The sequence below is a fragment of the Colossoma macropomum genome, unplaced genomic scaffold, assembly GCF_904425465.1.
Source record: "Colossoma macropomum unplaced genomic scaffold, Colossoma_macropomum, whole genome shotgun sequence".
Lineage (NCBI taxonomy): Eukaryota > Metazoa > Chordata > Actinopteri > Characiformes > Serrasalmidae > Colossoma > Colossoma macropomum.
The window spans coordinates 22,539,345-22,560,113 of NW_023494786.1; the positions used below are offsets into that span (position 1 = coordinate 22,539,345).

At 39.1% G+C, this 20,769-nt stretch overlaps 2 protein-coding genes across 2 annotated transcripts in view; both read right to left on the reverse strand.

Annotated features, from left to right (window-relative positions):
- Positions 1-918: 918 nt before the first annotated feature.
- LOC118826310 (myelin-associated glycoprotein-like) lies at positions 919-13,843 on the reverse strand. Its single transcript, XM_036597244.1, has 6 exons — positions 13,446-13,843; positions 4,250-4,546; positions 4,067-4,172; positions 3,479-3,505; positions 3,336-3,362; positions 919-976 (listed from the first exon to the last, which is right to left on the reverse strand). Exons 1-6 carry the CDS (start codon positions 13,831-13,833, stop codon positions 919-921), a joined length of 903 nt encoding a protein of 300 aa, XP_036453137.1. The 5' UTR covers positions 13,834-13,843.
- Positions 13,844-14,289: 446 nt separating this feature from the next.
- The window catches only part of si:ch73-380l3.3 (sialoadhesin), a 40,269-nt gene continuing 33,789 nt past the window's right edge, over positions 14,290-20,769 (reverse strand). The window contains 1 exon segment of the mRNA XM_036564113.1: positions 14,290-15,412. Within this exon segment, the coding sequence (XP_036420006.1) occupies positions 15,114-15,412 (299 nt within the window). The 3' untranslated portion in view covers positions 14,290-15,113.

Sequence of the window (20,769 nt, forward strand, 5' to 3'; positions counted from 1 at the left end):
TAATCTCCATAGAAAACCATTTCCCATTTACAATTCCATAGGAGACTCTGGAACAGCTGAATATGAACTTAAGGTCAGAATGCCCAATGCATAGTATCAGCTATAGGGGTATAAAGCCCCTCCAGAAAGCCTGTCCAGATAAGTAGAAGACATTACTGCAGCCAAAGGGGAACATACTTTCAATTAATACCCAGAAAAAAATGCTGGATGAGCAAGTGTCTACAAACTTTGACATTTAGCAAATCAATCTCAGTTAAGTATTATTAAATGGATCTTACAAATAATTAGAAATATAACAAGCTTTGTCCTTCACAGAATCCTCACATCCATCATCACTCATTTCCATATAAGCTGAAATCTTCATCGCAACGCTGTAGTGAACAAAGAAACAAAAACAGTACTTCAATGTTTATGGTGTTTATGATGTGCGTATATGGCTATTAGTAGTAGTCGTGGTACTTGGTACACATATTAATATCAAATACTGATGTAAATGTGAAGGTGATAACATCACTAAATAAAAATAAGGTTAGGGTTAAGATTAGGGTTAGGGCTAGGGTTAAGTTTTACGTAAGGTTGGTAAGGTTAGGTTTCGCGTAATGAAAGTAACATTAACAACACAGCTAGTTAATGTAAGTAATGCATCAACAGAACATCTACAAGATATTTACTTCAATGTACTCAGGTGCTTCACTACTGCTACTTCATTAATGTGTTGTTGATGTGTTACTGATAATCTGTTAAGAGTTTATTACTCATCTACAAAGGACCACTCCAAATCAAGTTTTACCAAATGTATAACTTCAAGTATTGAACCATATTAATAAAAACATTCAAAATGCAGGACTTCAGAAAGTACACTAAGATTGTTTTCATTTCATTTTCAAATAAAATATACAAAAATATGGGATATGAAGTTTACCTCTCTGGTGTTGAAAAATTGGGTTTTATTAATTCTGTAGATGTAGACATTTCACTATGAATAGAAAAATATTTTATTAAAAATGTATCATCTCAGAGAAAAAGCATAGGGTTGATTTCCAAACATTAATATTTTTTTCTCCCCAATTTAGTTCAGTTTTATTTAGTCTTTCCTTTTTTCTGAAAGGTATGCTGTAAGCAAATACACTTTAATCAATGTATTTCTTACTGAAACCTATTTCAACAAATGTGCATTTAATTATCATCAACTAAAGTGTGCTATGTGAGTGTATTTTAAAGTGATGATGCTTATAGGATTTTAGTTGCTAAACAGTAATGTGGGTATCAGTACACCCCAGAGTAAACATCTAAAATATATTTCAAGTGTAGTTGATTTAGAACACAAAATCACTTGTAAGCATATTTAGAACACAAAGTTTAGAACACAAAATCACTTGTAAGCATAGTATATATCTGTTACAGGACAGCAGGGAGGCAGACCCAAGTGCAGAGAGGAAAACCCGTCAGAAAGGGTCTGAATTTAATGAGGTGATGGAGTGTGAATTGAGTGCTTGTGCATGTTGGGGTTGAGGTGGCTCAGAGCCAGGCTCGAACCGTCGATGTACACCTTAATGAATCAGAATTAAAACGGTGGGAAAAAGGTAAACAAAGGGGACGCTGAAAGAAGCATGCTCAAACAAAGGCTGAGATAGAAAAAGTGAAATAAAAGAAAACAAAAGACACTTCCTCTGTGATTATGGGAGGAAGGTAGACTTTATGTTTCACCTATTTACTCTTTGTGGAGCAAACACTTTTGTGTGGCTTGGAGCTGTTCCTTGTTTAAGCCTTCTTTTTGGGCTTTTAAGTAGTTTTGGAGCAATTTCTCTCTTTTGTTTTATTTAAACCCTCTTTTCTTTTCTTTTTCTTATCTTTTTGTTTATATACCCACCTGGGGTAATTACCGTGCCGGTCACCCCTCTACAAAGGTGTGACAAAGGGCTGCTTAGAGTAGAGGAGTCCACAGGTGTGCCATGTTGGGCCTAATCAGCCCAAGGTCTTCTGGGAATTTGAATTCAGCACAGGATGAGCCCCTACAATTTCACTGTTGTTGAAAGAAAACCTTGTATCTCCAAAATTATAACTTTACAGGAGAAGGTAAAACCTACTTTACTTTTAATTTAAAGTCAACAGAACCAGACCTTTTTCCAAGTAATTTTGAGTCCATTTCTTTTGGTCCATTCATCATGAAATTCATACACAATGTGAAGGACAACAGGCATTTTCAAATTATGCCATAAACTGAAAAATGACAAAAATGGAGATATGAGGTTTTGTTCCAACAGCAGAAATATATTTCAACATTTACTCAAATAGTGTATCACTTAAGTGCTCCTTATGGATCTTTGTTTCCCAGGTATTTAAGCTCTATAGAAGCAGGTATGTCACCTCACTCACTTTTATATGTTTCTACAGAACTTAGTCTTCTTAGTTCTTCTTAGTTCTTAGTTTCTTTTTTATCTTGTCATAAATAAAAACAAATAAAGCATCTGGTGAGCAAGATGCTCACTGCCTTCTAGATCAAATGAAACATTGTTTCTGAATGATCCTGTAATTATTTCAGAAGTGTTTTTGTATGTTTGTCTTTCTAGAAGGTCCACAAATTTTGAGATAAAGAATATTGTCCAGTAATCTGGACATTTGGAGTATAGTAAATCAAGCTTTGAATCATATAACAGACTCGTGCAATACAAGTCATTCAAGATTTTTCTTTATTCTGTTAAAGTAGAATGATATATGTATTTAGGAGTGACAGTAGAAGATCTATGAATTTGGGGACAATATTGTTTTTTAGTGATTTTAATAGATTTCACTGTCCAGTATGCTGGACATTTAAATTAGGCACATTAAATCTGAACATATTTATTATCATTGGGGTAACAACACTGAGCTAGTTCATTTATATATATATGTGTGTGTAAAAAACATTTAAATCAAAGTGTTTTGTTATGAAACATATTTTTATTATGAAACATGTTCTCCAAAATTAATATATATATATATATATATATATATATATATATATATATATATAAATATATATATATATATTTGTATATATACTAATTAATATATACTGTTTGATTTTAATGTGTTTTGTCTCGTGACTGAGGAGGATGTAGGAGAAATATTTCATGGTTGTAGATTGTGAGATTGTGTCGTTGGAACAGTCCACAGTTCATCAGCCTGAGAGAGACAACACAGGTCCACTCACAACTTAAAATCAATTCATAAATCTGCTAATAGTATTGTTATTTCCTCATCACTGATCTTGCCACAGATGTTAACATGCTAAAGTACTATTAGTTAAAAACACATCCCACATTGGTCAAGTGCTTAACTGATGCATTCCTTACTTGTACCGCACCATCTGATCTGGGAGTCTGTGAATATAAAATGATATTAAATTTATTAGTATTGTAATTTGTTTGATATAAATCCAGATAAACATGTGCAAGAAAAAGTGTATCAAACACATATGAATATTAAAGATAATCACCTGGAAAAGTGGCTCCAGATGCTGCGCCTACTCCCAAAAAAAAGAAACACTGCAATTCTTTAAATTGTTTTAGATTAATTCAAAGCTTGTCTTTTTCTCAGGTTTTAGTGGCCTTTGGGGTGCACTGTAGATGATTTTTGCAGTATAATATTAATGTTCTGAAGCAGCTTTGCTAAAGCTGTTCCAGTCACTTTTTGTAATTTATCACTTCTAGTTTTTTTATTCACACTTATAGAGTTGCATAAAGAACAATTTTATGTAACTTGGAAAATTGGGCCAATATTGATCTCTTTTAAAAGGTACAAAGAACAAATCAAACTAATTAAATAGATAGAACTGTGTAGAACAATATAATATTGATGTTTAAAAACAACTGAAAATCAATAGCTGATCAATAACCATATGTATAAATACAAATAAAGGCATTGATTGCCTTTCCTCAAATCTATCTCAATGTCTCAAAAGGCATTCTATAATGCAGCAAAGAATATCATGAATTAAAAAGTTGAGTAACAAAAAGCAAAATGATAATTCTGCAACCCATAAGGTAACTCTTTCTCATTTATACAGTCATACACATAAACTTACCGCCTATAAATGATAGCTCCAGCTATAGCTACGCCAAGAAGTAAAACCAGAAACAAAGGTGCGAGGATGTAAGGTCCTATGGTCTCCATTCTCAGCCCCTCATAACCTAAAAACAGTGCACTCATTAGTCTTCAGTTATGCAATGAACCATCACAGCATCTCACTGTTCTTTTACATACTCACTTTTCACAGGAAGCTCGACTGAACTCTCTTGTTTCTTTCCTCTCCAGAATGAAGCTGTGCAAATGAGGTCTTCTTCCTCTTCATAGCCAGTTGGTACGTAAGTAACTGTTGAGATTGTTTTCCACTGGCCTGCACTTGTCTCCGTGTGGCTCACCACTTTCTTGGCAGTTGGAATACTCCAGGTTATAGTTGGGGGTTGTGAGGGGCACGTGTGGGTGACAGAACAGTTAATTGTGATTTGCTTGTCTGGCTCCAGCTCTTCAGGAAGATCCGAAATCACAGGTTTGTCAGGAGTTTCTGCATTCAAAAAGTGAGGACATTCATCAAAGCAATGCTCGTTGTTTTTGTTGCTTGTTTTGTCTATAGCACTGGCAAACCTTGATTCTTCAGTTTAGACCAAAAATGTAAAATCTTAAATGGCCAAGTTATATTTACACTTCTATAACCTAAGAATAGATTAGCCAGTTTATGGTGAAGTCCCTGTAGTTACTGAATAATAAGTCTTAAGTAATAAGCCTGCAATTTTAAGGGGTTAAAAGAAAGCATATTGTTCATTCCTCTGCCCATGCAGTCTATACATGGAAGCCAAGCTGCTTTGATTTCACTGTTTGGGTTCACAATGTGTTCACATATATTCACCTTCTCAGCTTACAGCTACAGTGTTGCTCCGCCCACTGACTTTTTTTCTTATATAAAAATGACAAAAATACGCTTATTCTGAAATTATATAAAAGGAACATCCAAGAAAGGTCCTTTATGAGCAAGGATGAGTTGAAGCTTGCCATCCGCAAAAAAATCCAGCAGTTTAAAAACAATGTTACTCACTGAGCAATATAATACCCTCAAAACATTCAGAGAATTCAGAAAAATCCCTGCATGTAAAGGGCAAGGCCAAAACCCATAACTGAATGCCCATGAGCATGACCTCAGATGGTACTACATTAAAAACCGGCATGTTTCTGTAATGGGAATATGGGCCCAGGAATACTTTAATACACTGTTTTTATTAAACTCTGTTCATCGCTGCATCCACAAATGCAAATTAAGACCGTACTGTGCACATACGAAGCCATATGTTAACAATGTCCATAAACGCTGCCAACCTCTCTGTGTCCAAGCTCATAAACTCATTAAACACACACAAAAAAAGTTTTTAATTTAATACAAAATTTCCTATTCATGACTTTCTGTTTTCATTAGCATTTCACACACTGTCCTAAGCTGGTCCAGAAGGCTGGCGAGCAGTGGGCACCCGATCAAGGACGAAGAAGCACTGACCACACAGGGCAGGCAGCTGTTCAACTCGGCAAAGAAAAAGAAAACACACAGAGAGTTAGTTCTGTAAAAAGTGACTGATTATAATTTACAGGGTTAACAGAGGGCAGCAGAGACTCCGGCAGATCTAGCTATAACAGCCTAACTAAGAGGGAGAGCCAGAAGGTAACAGAGACATTAGGGCTCCCTGAGATGTCAGCGCCCCTTCGCTCCACCGTCAACAAACCTGACTGAGCACGTGAGAGCAACAGGACAACAGCACCAACACTCCCAGTTTACCATAATTCTCTATGTATAATATAACTTCATTAATTCTAGGTACTAATAGTAAGCCAGCACCATGTGATCTAAGTAGGCGCGATGGTTCATAATAACAGAGAAGTTCACTCAGGTACTGAGGGGTGAGGCCATTTAGAGCTTTATACATCAGTGAAAGAATTTTGTACTCATTGTGGAATTTAACTGGCAATGAGTGCAAGATTGATAAAAACTGGACTGATATAGTCAAACTTTCTGGTTCTTGTGAGACTCTGGCTGCAGCGTTCTGGACTAACTGAAACTTAAGGTTTTTGCTGGAACATCCAGACAGCAGGGCATTACAGTAATCTAGACTTGAGGTAATGAATGCATGAACTAGCTTTTCTGCATCCTGTAGAGACAATGCATCTTAATTTAACAATATTGCGGAGATGCAGGAAGGCTATTATTATTATTATTATTATATTATTATTATTATTATTATTATGTTCCTAAACCACTGAAGGATGACTAAATGCTTATAGGGAAAATCTGCAAGATTGGGGGGTGCACCACTGACCACCTCTCCCAATAGTGAATGAACGAACATATCACTGTTGTCGGAAGAAAACCTTGTTCCTCCACTTCTGACATTTTTCAATTTTTGACATTTAATTTAATTTGAAAATACCTGTGACCCTTTACATTGTACATAACTTTCATGATGAATGGACCAAAAGAAATGGCCCAAAATGACTTGTAAAAAATTCTGATTCCATTGACTTACATTAAAAGTAAAGTATGTTTTTTCCTTCTCCTGTAAAATGATCATTTTGGAGATACAAGATTTTCTTCCAACAACAGGGACATGTTGTTTTGTTATTTCCATGTCATGTTTGCTCTTCTTCTACAGTGTACATTATGTGAATAAGCTGGTGATTTTAGACAGAGCATATTTATCCTGGATCGGGGCCTTGTCGTGGCAGAAGGGCTTGTGTGGTCTAGGGATCTTCAGAGCTAAGTCGTTGGGAGCAACATGCTCCTGGTAGGGTCTCCCAGGGCGAACAGGTCTGGAGTGAAGACCCAGACTAACTTGATCCGAAAACCTCCATGATAAACGGACACAGAACATCGTGTACCCTGCCCGGGAGAGGGTCACCGGGACCTACCCCTGGAGCCAGGCCTGGGGGTAGCATCCCTCGGCGAGCACCTGGTGGCCGGGCACGTAACCCGGCTGGGCTCAGCCCGAAGAGGCAACGTGGGGGGACCATGTGGGCCTACCACCCATAAGGTCCAGCATGGGGGAGTGGTGCAGTGCCGTACAGGCAGTGGGAGATTGCAGGGGGGCCCTTGGTGGCCTAGGCCCCTGCGGCAGAAACTGGCTCTTGGTACGTGGAATGTAACCTCACTGGGGGGGAAGGAGCCGGAGCTTGTGGGGAGGTTGAGAGGTACCAACTAGATATAGTTGGGCTCACCTCCACCCACAGTATCGGCTCTGGAACCAAACTCCTGGATAGGGGTTGGTCCCTCTCCTACTCCGGGGTTGCACAAGGTGAGAGGCGCCGGGCGGATGTGGGGATACTCACAAGCCCCCGGCTGGCGGCAGTGCAGTTGGAGTTTGTCCCGGTGGATGAGAGGGTCGCCTCAATGTGTATTAAAATCGCAGAGAGGAAAACTCTGACTGTTGTGTGTGCTTATGCACCAAACAACAGGTCGGAGTATTCGGCCTTCTTGGAGCAAGTGGGCGGGGTTCTGGAAAGGGTCCCGCCTACAGACTCCATAGTCTTACTGGGAGACTTCAATGCTCATGTTGGCAATGACTGGGAGACCTGGAGAGGCGTGATTGGGAAGAACGGCCTGCCCGATCTAAACCCGAATGGTGAATTGTTATTGGACTTCTGTGCCAGGCATGGATTGTCCATAACGAACACCAAGTTCGAACAGAAGGATGTTCATAAGTGTACATGGTACCAGAGCTCCTTGGGTCAAAGGTCAATGATTGACTTTGTTGTCGTTTCATCTGACTTGGGACCATATGTTCTGGACACTCGGGTGAAGAGAGGTGCTGAGCTGTCAACTGATCACCATCTGGTGGTGAGTTGGATCAGATGGCAGGAAAGACTGAGGGTTAGACCCAGTAGGCCCAAGCAAATAGTGAGGGTGTGCTGGGAACGACTGTCGGAGGCCCCTGTTCAGAATGATTTTAACTCCCACCTCCGGGAGAGCTGTTCTCATGTCCCGGAGGAGGTAGGGGACATAGAGTCTGAATAGACCCTGTTCAAAACCTGCATTGTGGAAGCTGCCAGGCATAGCTGTGGCCAAAAGCTTGTTGGTGCCTGTCATGGCGGTAACCCAAGAACCCCCTGGTGGACACCGGTGGTGAGGGAGGCCGTCAAGCTGAAGAAAGAGGCCTTTAGGGACTGGACGGTCCGAAGGACTCCCGATTCAGGTGGCAGCTGCAACGGTGGCAGAAGCAAAATCCGGGGCGTGGGAGGAGTTTGGTGAGGCCATGGAAAAAGACTTTTGGTCGGCCTCGAGGAGGTTCTGGACAACTGTCCGGCGACTCAGGAGCGGTCGGGGTGGCTGCGCCCAGGCTGTATTCAGCAGGGGTGGAGAAACTCTGACTTCAAATGAGGATATTGTCGGTCAGTGGAAAGAGCACTTTGAGGAACTCCTTAATCCGGGAGACATGCCTCCCTCACGGGAGTCAGGGCCAGAGGCCTCTGGTGTGTCAAGCTCCATTTCCCTGGTGGAGGTCACTGAGGTAGTTGGCAAGCTCTTCAGTGGCAAGGCACCGGGGGTGGATGAGATTCGTCTGGAGATGCTTAAGGCTCTGGATATTGTGGGGCTGTCGTGGCTGACACGCCTCTGCAATAGTGCATGGACCTCGGGAACAGTACCCTTGGACTGGCAGACCGGGGTGGTGGTCCCTATTTTCAAGAAAGGGGACTGGAGGGTGTGTGTCAACTATCGGGGTATCACACTGCTCAGCCTCCCTGGGAAAGTCTATGCCAAGGTGCTGGAAAGGAGACTTCGACCGATAGTTGAACCTCAGATTGAGGAGGAACAATGCGGATTCCGTCCTGGCTGTGGAACAATGGACCAGCTTTTCACCCTCTCACGGATTGTTGAGGGGGCATGGGAGTTTGCCCAACCCAGTCTACATGTGTTTTGTGGATTTGGAGAAGACTTACGACCGTGTTCCCCGAGATATCTTGTGGGAGGTCCTCCGGGAGTATGGGGTGCCGGGGTTACTCATGGACAGGGTGTCAAGGCGTAGCCGGGGTCAGGAGGGCATTATGTGTGGAGGCCGGAGGGTGGCGTCTCTGCTATTTGCAGATGATGTTGTTCTTTTGGCTGGATCACATGGATGCCTCCAGCGTGCACTGGAGCAGTTTGCAGCTGAGTGTGAAGCGGTTGGTATGCGGATCAGCACCTCCAAGTCTGAGTCCATGGCCTTAGCCCGGAAAAGGATGGTATGCCCACTCCAGGTAAGGGGAAAGGACTTGCCCCAGGTGGAGGAGTTTAAGTATCTCGGGGTCTTGTTCACGAGTGATGGGAAGAAGGATCGTGAGATCGACCGCAGGCTGGGACAAGCGGCAGCAGTCTACATCCCGACCCTCACCTATGGTCATGAGCTGTGGGTAATGACCGAAAGAATGAGATCGCGAATACAAGCGGCGGAAATGAGCTTTCTTCGCAGGGTGGCGGGCTACACTCTATTTGATAGGGTGAGGAGCTTGGCCATCCGGGAGGAGCTCAGAGTAGAGCCGCTACTCCTCCGCATTGAGAGGAGCCAGCTGAGGTGGTTCGGGCATCTGATCTGGATGCCCCCTGGACGCCTCCCGGTGGGGGTGTACCAGGCACGGCCTACCGGAATAAGACCCCGGGGTCGTCCTAGGACCCGCTGGAGGGATTATATCTCCAAGTTGGCCTGGGAGCGGCTTGGGGTCCCCGGGAATGAGCTGGAGGAAGTTGCGGGGGACAGGGTCATCTGGGATTCTCTGCTCTCCCAACTGCTACCGCGACCCTATCTGGACTAAGCGGTTAACGATGATGATGATATTTATCAAGTTGAAACCCAACTACATATATTAAAGAAACATTCATTTATTTGGCTAATTTAACTGCACAATTGTATAATTATTCTGGAATTGCCTTTATATGAGGCAACTGTAAGAACAAAAGCCATTTACATACAAAATTTTCACATCCTTTATCAAGCCAAAGCCTAGACTAAAAACATTCCAATGGTGATTCACTACTGGCATTGCAATTTAGTTTCAGTCTGAGTAATAGTCCATGTCTAAGCCTGGCCCTATAAGTTTTCATCTCATGCTGGGACACAAAATAGACTGTAATGTTTCCAACAAGACTAAAAACTTATAAGCAGTATGAAGGTTTGTTTTAGAGTTATATTGTTCATACAATTTCAAACAATTCATTCCAAATGATATCAATCAGCCAAAAATTGTTTGCCATGATTTCTGATATTGTGACACATATTGTTATGTATAAAAATGGACAAGGTATATTGCAGCGCCAAATACGATTTGAAGTCTGAATTTTCAGCATATTTTTGTCCATGCAGTTTTTTCCTACATTAGTTTTGTAGCTCCAGTGCAAAGTTAAAGAAAGAGACTGACCAATTATATTTGTGAAAATGGTAAATTTTGTATTTTATGTATTTATTTATTTATTTATTTATTTATTTATTTATTTATTATTATTATTATATTTTTATTTTATTAATTCAAATTTTGACTAAATTTTAAGTGGAAATTAAAGGATTGGCTGATTTTGCAAACAAAAAACTGAAAGTGCTACTACATGAAAGGCCATTGGGGAAATGATAGAGCCGGCCCTCTAGATAAAAACTGAGTCAATTGATCTGACTCACTGAAAAGAGCCAGAATGCCCATCACTAATAAGCAAGCAGACTAAGGCAAAATAAATAAAAAACCCAATGATATATGGGTATTTCTACAATTACAGGCAGCCTCAGCTGTGGAGTTTTAGATATATGATACATTATTAAGCAAGAAGCACAGAAAATAGTTTATTTACTGCCAATTTACATACAAAATGATCATTAATGAGTTCATTCAATTTATAAGCATATTTCATGTCAACTGCCAGTCTTGTTTATTCCCCACATTTTAGTCTTCAAAAGCATAAAAAGCAATTACTAAATTCTTTCTGTTGAAATCTATCACATTAAAATGTTCTTACCATAACCCTGAAAAGAACTATTTTCTATGTTTAATAGAAGGCATATATTAAAAATATTTCTATTTTAGTCATTTTTTGTCACAAAATAACTATAAATAACTTTTTAAACAGTGGCATTTGCTTGCTGCTTTTCAAATAAGGCATTCCAAATTTTCATTTTATTGTAAATTCTTTCTGGATGCTATACGATTTTTTCAGTCATTATCAATTATTGTTTTCTACAGCTCCATTTATCATCAAAAATTTCTTAATATTTTCAGCTTCACACAGCTTTTATATATTGCTACAAATTAAAACCTATAAAATAATAGCTTCATATTATAATAATTTTATATGTGTCTGCAGCCAAACAGGTTTTATATTATTAAAAATAGTTATTCCAAACTTGTGAATGCTAATGTAAATATTGTTTTGCTATTTTTTATTTTAGATTTCCCCCCTTCTTTTTTGTAATGAATAACAATGCAGGACAAGGTGATCGGCTCACTGACCTGCTCACTGCCAATAATATCCACTTTCGGTTTCTCAATATTGTATAGAAAAGGTAAATATTCTTATTAGAGTCATTGAATATTGTTATTCATATTATTTTAACATGAAAGTACAGTGAACCTCCAACACTGTTGTCTCCTCCTTCAAATGCAAATCCCACAATTGCAAAAAAGAGCAGTAAAACAAGCCAAACGTAAGAGTTGTGACTCATTAATATTTACAGAAAATGGCAGACTATGTGCAGAAATGTACCGATCCAGGCTGTGAAGGGATGTTGGCTCTTTTCACACCTTTCCCAAGAAACTGAACTGTCAGCAGGCATGGGTGATGTTCATCTTTAAATGAGGCTGAAGTTGGCTTAATATTCGCCAGCTTAATAATCAGATGTTCTGTTCCACCTTAAATGGTACAGCTTGTACAGGCACCAGAATGTAACTATGGCACCATTTAAAGTGGAAGAGTAAAACAAGCTGATGAATGAGCTTCCTCATCTTTAACAGGATCCCAGACAACTTTAATTCAAAGTTCTAGTTTGCTCTGCACATTTCACTCCAAACAAAAGGTTTCTTAAACCTTGGACAATATTGAGCAGCTTCACTCAGTGTTTCACACTGAAGAGAGGAAGGGTCAGTTCCAACTTCATTAGCATCACAACCACAACAGCAACCTGTAAGTGTGATTTTATCCACTTTTTGACAGTTGAATCCAGATCATCTTACTTGGAAAGTTTCATACTGAGCTAAACTTTAATTTACTTTGTATTGTTGTCGAGATCAAAGGCAAGTAGCTAGTATAGGTAATGTTAGCCACTAGCAGTTAGCTCCTGTAGCTAACTAAATATTATGACAACCTTAGCTAATTTACACCAGAGAAGATACAAGAAGCCTGACATACAATCTTTGTTTACACAGAGGTTCATTTTATTTTCCTGCCTGTATCTATTTTGATATATAGCTTCTGTGTGAGCCTTTGTGGTGGCTCACTGTAAACCAACAAATCAGAACAAAACTCATTAAATTATTCATGAGCCCACCAAAAAGGGAAAACAGCTTATTTCATTTTAGAGCCAAATCATAAGGTTGTGAATCGGCATGTAAAAACTGCATTTGGGCATTTTTCGCACTGACCTGGGCATCTTTCTTCTATATAGACATTGGAGAACAATGTAAAATGCAGAATAAATGCATTCTATGACAGCTTTATTGCAAATTTCACACTAAGAGACACTGAATCCAAAAAATGAAATAAAAGTAATAATTTCTAAAGGTATACGCTTTTTTGTAATCAGCCTGTGTCAAGTGATCACTTTGTCACTGAGGATTTTACACTTGCAGCAGAAACAGCATAATAAAACATGACAACCTAATTACATAGTTATGTTTGTTGTTATAAATTACTAATGATATTTATAGGAAATTATCTGTGGCCAAAAATGTGTACACCCAACCTATAGCAAAAGAAAGAAAGGAAAGAAAAATAAGTCAATTGGACTGTGAGTGGAAAAAGTGATGAAAAGTGACATTTTGTCTAACACCATACTTAACCACGGTGGGCCGCCTGGAAAATGCTGAGCAAAAAGCCAGTGGGCCACCAGCTTTGCCGTCAATAGGCCAATAATAGGACCCTATCCTCTTGCTATCTGAACACCTAGTAACACCCTAGCATATACCTTGGATACCATGGAAACAATCCCCTAGCAACCACATCCTGCAATCATAAAACTGCATACATTCAAGTATGTGTAAAAATAGTTCTTGCATCCTCCTGCCTCCTGCCTCTGATAAACATCCATTTTTGCTGGTAATAGTGTAACCATGCCAAAGTTTGTGTGGCTAAATGTTTGATGTACACTCTGTATAGTACTCTAACATAACAACTAAAATAAAATTAAAAAATGCCAAAATTTGTAATGACTATAACAGTATATAATAAAAACAACCAGTAAAGGCTTGGGTCTTACCTGTTACTTCAAGGGCAATGGTTACATCAAGGTAATTTTCTCTGTGGTACGTTTCAATAGGCTTTGGGTCCATCCATGGATACAGTCTCTCCTGGTTATGCTGCATTTCAAGAGGCTGGATCTTCAAACTACAGTTTCCCTCATTTGGAGATCCATACAAGCTCGTCTTCCCTCTGAACTTGGTGATAACATTCTGTGCTGATTGATCGTACACTAAAGGATACTGTGTATCAGAGAATTTGTACCATTTCACATTGACATTGGGAGGCGGTGTGGTTTTGAAGTCAAAATTGCAGGGAATGACCACGCATGAGCCCCGGACCCCTCTGATCGCATTGGGCATGGAGAATGTCCAGTCACGGAAGAACATTGACCCTTTAAAGAACATGGTACAATAATGTTTATGATGCAGTAAGTGTATACCTTTCAGCCCCAGAATGGACAGATTCTTATAAGCACCATGACTGACTACAACTTGATGCTTTTTTGAGGCTTACATGAGGCTTTATGCAAAATAAATATAGCATTTATTTAAGCTATGAATAATCCTCCTCTGGTCAAACTACCTACAAAATTATTATACTACTAATATTAATAGTAGTAGTAGTAGTAATAGTTAGGAGTCCACTTCAGTGTAGGGTGGGCAGCCAGTCCAAGGCAGGTTGCGGTAGCTGGGCAAGTGGCGGTGACTAGGGTGTGGGCAACTGGTCTGAAGCGGGTAGCCGGAGAGCTCTACAGACAATCATCCAGCAGTGTCCGGCCGGACAGGTGGGCAGTCGTTTTCTCGGAAAAAAGGTAGGGAAATGGAGTTAGTTCATGTAACTATGAAAAACATGGAGCGTTTGATTTAAAAATACTTTTCCAGCTGGTGCCAGTGCCACTTAATTTTTACACTCCTCAGAGTGAGTATGCACAGATTTTTGGCAATGAATGTCACCAGTAGCATTCAAAAGCATAAACTTCAGACCCTCATTTTCAGACGTGCACTTACAAGCTCTTTTATAAGTATGCTGTACTTATAAGTACTATATAGGTATATAAGTATAGTGGTACATTTTAGAATTGCAGCCGTTGGCAATTTATCTATTTAAGCAAAGTACTGTATAATAAACAACACATGTAGCTTAAATACATGAAAAAAAAATACAGGACAATCAGTAAAAACAGAAAACTTAAGAAGGGTTTTTACTCACTTTTCACTTTTAAAGTAATTTTCTCTGTTTGAACACATCCTTTAAAATCTATTTGGCAGGTAATGACTTTACCATGGTCAGTAGCACTTGCAGTGAACTTTAATGTTGATCTAGCTTCCTGTTGTGTTCAAGATACAAGAGACATGCTGCCAGATAACTGTCCACCATTCCAAGTGATGTGAGGTCGGTCTCTGGGGCACTTGTATGTAACTGAGCAAATGATGTCTGTTTTCACTCCCTCAAGAAACTCTGTGCTGGAATCAGGTGTAATCTGGGGACTGTAAATGGGACCTGTTGATAATAAAGATAAAATCTGGCATCAAACAACCACAATGCAATGCTACAAATCTGATTTCCTGACTCATGTGCCACTGAATGTTAAAAAGGACATGAGAAAGTGTGTCTAGATGTTTCTTGTTTCCAGGGTCAACACAATTAATTTTTCGATAATTCAGAAATGTATGAAACAGAAGTGTCACTTAAACGTCACAGTGTGTGTTTTAGTAGCTGAAGCCGAAAGACCAACGGGATGTCTGACCACACAGTCAACTCTCTGGTTATCAGACTTAACAATCCCTTCACGTTTTAGTGTGATTTTCCAGGTGCCACTTCCAATGTCAGTGTGTTCCAATCTGTCTTGTGTTCCTTCTATCCCACTCAGAGTCAGAGAGGGTTTTCTGTAAGGGCAGGTGTGGTATGTGCTGCACTGAACAGTGATGTGTTGCCCAATTTGGTTTCCTCCAAAAATGTCAATGCTGGGCGCTGGTGCTGATGCTGCACAGGCAAAATGAACATCAGAGAATATCAGCAGTGAATTAGGAAAAAGATAGAAATGATATCTAAGATGTTGTTACAACACAGTTTAATTCTGTTGAAAAAAGTACAACAGTGATTTATGAAAAGCAAAGTGAGAAGATCAAACACTTGTCAATCACTGATCCAGGGTTCCAACTATCATACACTAAAGGGTATCCACGACTAACATACTGATACCACACTACTCGATAAGGGTTTGTAGGTGGATATGAGTCGTAGGAGAACCTACATGGTATAACCAAGCAGGAACCGTATAGGCCTTTAATGCTCCCTGGCATTGTTACTGACCATGTCCAGGTACCACTAAACAGGATGCCTGTGTGCCAGAAAAAATAAAAGTTTTAAGAGTGAATTATTACTAAACTAAACATTCTATACTTTACATCTTTTCCCCTATATTTTATATGTTTAATTTTTTTCCTCTACAAGCTGCTGTTGAGACTAAAAAAGGTTCTGATAATAGTCTAATAATTCAATACAATTACAGACAAATCCTGTGAGTAACAATTTTTATTTGCATAAAGAGTACAAATAAAAACAAACTGTACCATGAAAAATCACTTGCAGCAGCAGAAGTCTTGCCATGTTCTCGACTGCAGACAAATTGAAATTCTGACAATAGGATAGATATTCCACTGGTTAATTTTTTGGATAACTATGGATAACTGTACTTCATTCAGAGCTTCATTATATTGTGATGACACCACAATAAATACACTGTATACTACCAGTTCTTATTTTTATTATTATACATTTATCCAGCTGAAATCAACAATTTTCAAAGGCCATAATCTCTTTGTAACTGAAATTTCAACTTACAAGGCCACAACTGCAGTGGAGACAAATGCAGTGCAATGCTGTTAAATTCACTTCATTAGGTTAATAATGTAAAACAACAAAGTTTCAAATTACTAGTAATTCTTCTGGCAATACTGAACAATCTATTCTGTATTGTTTTAAAGTAGTTCAATAACTGATTTAGACAAAATTAAAAAATCATCTGGTATTAACAAAAAAATAACGTATTTTTAAATATCTTACCTTCCTCCTTAGAAAATCAGACACAAACAGCAACTCACAGCAAAAACAGCACGATTAACATCCATAAACTCTCGCTGCTTAGATTTGTTTTTTTGATTAGTCAGTGAAAAAGTTATACAGTACCCAGCATGATGACAGAGATCACAGGACTGCAACAACAGAGCTCTGCAGTACTTAGAATATGCTCTTAGACCAAGCCCCTCCCTTCCTAATTTAACTACTTTTAGTATGGCACATCTGTGATGTGCCTAGAAAAACTTTCATTACAAGGAAACATCACACCCAAACACATTTCTCTTTCTCTTTGGCCACTGTGGTTCCTGAATCAATCAGTTGTAACTGTGACCCAACTTAATAGGTCTTCTCTCACTTAAGGGGTCTCCTGACTAGTCACTCTTGGCTCAGTCTGGTCACACACAACCATCTAATGTGAAAATCAATGCTGAAAATGTCATAGACAGAATTCCAATCTAAATGCTGACTTTGTGTCTGATGCAAATACTGAACACAGATGACTGACTTTAAAAATGCAAAGTGGGGGTTTTAAAATTAAGGGGTTCCACAGGACCACACAGGTTACGCCTTTTCTTTACTCATAGCTAATTCGTTTGAGTTGCCATGTGAAGTGGAGGAAAGATCAAATTATTGTGCTGTCCTAAGACATCACACACTGCTGCTATGGTGTGGTGTCCGAACAGAATTATTAAAATATACCTTGTATTGACCTTTTGTCTGTTTGATTTGAAAGTATTTGCCAGACTTTCCACAAATATGGTGAACTCAGAACTTGACAACTTCTTCCAGGCTCAAAATATCTGTCAACCAAAGTACAGCACATAAATGTAGTCCTAATAAATCAGATCCTTAACATGTAAAAAGGTCAATACTTAAGCAAAGCTGTTACGGCAGCACAGCAAGGCGATTAAAGAAAGCTGTTGTCTCCAGTCAGCCACACCTGGTCTAATTTGACAGGTAACCCTAATACTTGGGCCTGAAGTCATCTTCTTGGGTACTTGTTTTCTTCAGGCCACCAGAGGGGGTAATAAACAATAAACAAAAGTTACAACATAACTATTTCCAAGGGACAGATTAATAAATCCTGGGCATGAACCCACATACAAAGATGTGCAAATGTCAGTGTTCAAGCTACAGCTACCAAAATTGTATATAAAAGTGTGGGAAACACTTTAAGATAGGAAATAGTTTCTCATTGTGATATTTGAATACCATTCATTTAAAAATGTGGGTATTATCTATTATTTTAAAATGTGTTGTTTGTTTTTACAAATAACTCAGAAGAAAGAAATGAATCTATTTGGCCCACCAAAGAAGACTTAAAAAAGTACATTATTTGTAGTTTATTAAAAAATATTACATTCTATCTTTATTTGATAACATTATCTAGAAACGATCTTATACTTTTTTATGATTATTAGTATTTTGTAGTAACATTAGTAACATTATATAAATCATTCTAGTAAATTGGTTCAAAGTCAGAGTTCAGAAAGCATTTCTGACTTTTAACTGATTTAGACTTTAGACTAAAATCATTTTGCTTTGATTGACCTCATGTTTTTCCTTTAAATACATTATTCCATTTCATTTTTACTCCACTGTAGCCTAACAGCCTTTTAACGCCCCATAATAACCCAATGTTTTGATAGTGAATGTGAATAAAACATTGTGTATGTATCATTTTAACATGATGTGTTACCTTTTGTCTGTTCCTGGTTCCCGGCTGTAGATGGGATCAGTTGTGCCAGGTGCCCGTCCCGTGGGCCTGATGACAGCCGCGAAAGCTGGCGGGAAGGCGGGGCCCAAATTCTGAGTGCAGATGAAACCCTGCAAGGACAGGGAAAGGATGAGATCTGCAAGGGAGTTGTGAACGGTGCGCGGGTACCTGGGCACTGCTTCCGTTTCCCCGGCGAGGTCACTTTACTTCGCTTCACGTTCAATCCAGGTGGCTGAGCTGGGGAGCAGGGTCGGTGACGGGAAGGCGGAGCAACGAGCTCTCTGTCCCTTTTTTAGCATTTCATATTTCAGGTATTCATTAAATATTTCATTTTTGATTACTACCATCTAGTTATCATATAACTGCTATCTCAGTGGTCACATGCCTCTCAAATTACAACTACATGTTTCTGCTCCTCGCACACAGACCTGATGCACTGGGAACACCAGCTACTGTGCTCGTCCTCTTCACTTGGCCTTCCTGTCTGATGTCCTCCTGTGGCTGGGTGGTGGCTTTGTTTGCTTTGAAATTTGTGGGGAACAAGCTCCACATACCACCTGTCTTGATGATATCAAAATCAACAGAGATAAATAGCTCAGATTTCGGGTTCAGTGGCAGCATGACCATGGTGAGCTATGTGCCAATAAAGGGAAAGGTTGTTGTCCTCTGAAGCACCATGTCTGATGACAAAGCAGTGGATGACAATACTGTGAAAAAAAAACAGCAGTGATACAGTAATATAACAAAACAAAAGGCAAAGCGGACAAAAAGGATCAGATGATTTACAACCCAGGCACACAAATGGTGCTCTGCTACAATATACTGGATGCTGCCCTGCTTAATGCTTATACCAGGGGTCGGCAACATGCAGCTCTGGAGCCACATGTGGCTCTTTTACTGCCCTGTTGTGGCTCCACAGCAGAACTAGATTTGTGGGTAAAAATAAAATAATCCTCCTTTGCAGTAAAGTAAAGCTCCACTGATCGTTCTAACGCAGGTTTAACAATAAATGGTCTTAAACACTGTTAGCAAGTAGCTAACAAAAATGCAAAGAGAAAGACTTAAGACAAACATTGATAACTTGAAGACAAACAGACCTATTTGCATTTATAATCACTCCAGCTGGTTTCCTGATAGGTTTAATCTGCAATGAGAAACTGTCACTAAAAAGTCACAAAGCTGAAGTCAGCTTCTCATTCTGCAGCTTCTTGTTTGAATTTTCCCATTCCACCTTAAAAGGTGCAGCAGTTACATTCTGGTGCCACAGGTACTATTTAAGGTGGAATGGGAAAATTCAAACAAGAAGCTGGTGGATGAGAAGCTGACTTCAGCTTTGTAAAAAGTAAAGTGTTGAGGGACATTTTACAAGAAAACTACTCTATCTATCTGAGCTAAAGCTTAAAGCAGAGCAAAGTAAGTCTGCGTTTTTGTTTATATATTTTTAGCCCACACTATTACATCAGCACATACTGAGACATATTTACAGCCATGATGTAAAATGTACATAAAATGTTGTGGCCCCCACGGTGGTCTGATTTTTGTTAAAAGGACAAAATGGCTCTTCTTAACATTTGGGTTGCTGACCCTTGGCCTATACCAACTTCACTGTACAACACCCTGATTACATGGGTAATATGAACAATGAATGCTGGCTATTCATCAAGGATCTGGTCAAAGAGCTTGCCATGTCACATATAAAAAAGAGGGCATGCTGTACCTCCAAAAGGATATTAGAAAGATGTGGGATAAAAAACAAACAAACACTGGCATCACCCAGCCACAGGAGGACCTCAGACAGGAAGGCCAAGTAAAGAGGAGGGAGTGCAAGATCAGCCCAGCTGCCAAATACAGTCAGCAGCTGGTGTTCCCAGTGCACCAGGCCTGTATGCAAGGAGCACAAACATGTAGTTTCTAGTCATTTATTCAGTCACATTCACCACAGTTCACTACAGTTACACTACAGTTCAGTATCAGTTAGAATTTATCAGTGATACATGTATGTTATGTGTGTCAAAGTGACAAATTAACATATTTAAAAATTAAATGTATTATTTTTTGATTAAATAACTGCTAAAATGCTTATTTTAACAAAATATTATTATGTCTATTTATTTTGTGTATTTGTGTTAAGTGGATGTAATGATACAGAAACAATTTGTTCATAAATTAACAAAAGAAGACTGACGACAACAATTTGCGGTCATCAAAAGCAAATTTAATGAACACTTGGACTATTAATTGATAAAATAAATTGATTTCGAAAGATATAGCAAAGAAAAATTCAGTCATGAAGAAAATAGGAAATTAATACAGGTCCTTTTAACTCAGAGTTGTTTGCATAGCTTGTGCATTAAAGGGTTAACAAATTTTCTCTTTCAGTTTCTTTCTCACCACAACAGGAAAAACGACCACTGGGCCATGTGCCAGCACACTTAAAGGAACATGAACCCTAATTTCCCAACATAATATAGCAGCTGCCACGGGCTGCCTCTCATGTGTGTAGTAGTTTTGCTATGTAAAATGCCATTCAAAGTGGCTCATG

Excerpts from the sequence above, each read along its gene's own strand:
- LOC118826310 (XM_036597244.1), bottom strand. The coding sequence starts at position 13,833 with ATGTTCTTTAAAGGGTCAATGTTCTTCCGTGACTGGACATTCTCCATG. Across the intron at positions 4,547-13,445 it reads CATTGCCCTTGAAGTAACAG|AAACTCCTGACAAACCTGTG; the intron begins GTAAGACCCAAG and ends TTTTGAATGCAG. Across the intron at positions 3,363-3,478 it reads ATCTGGAGCCACTTTTCCAG|ACTCCCAGATCAGATGGTGC; the intron begins GTGATTATCTTT and ends TTATATTCACAG.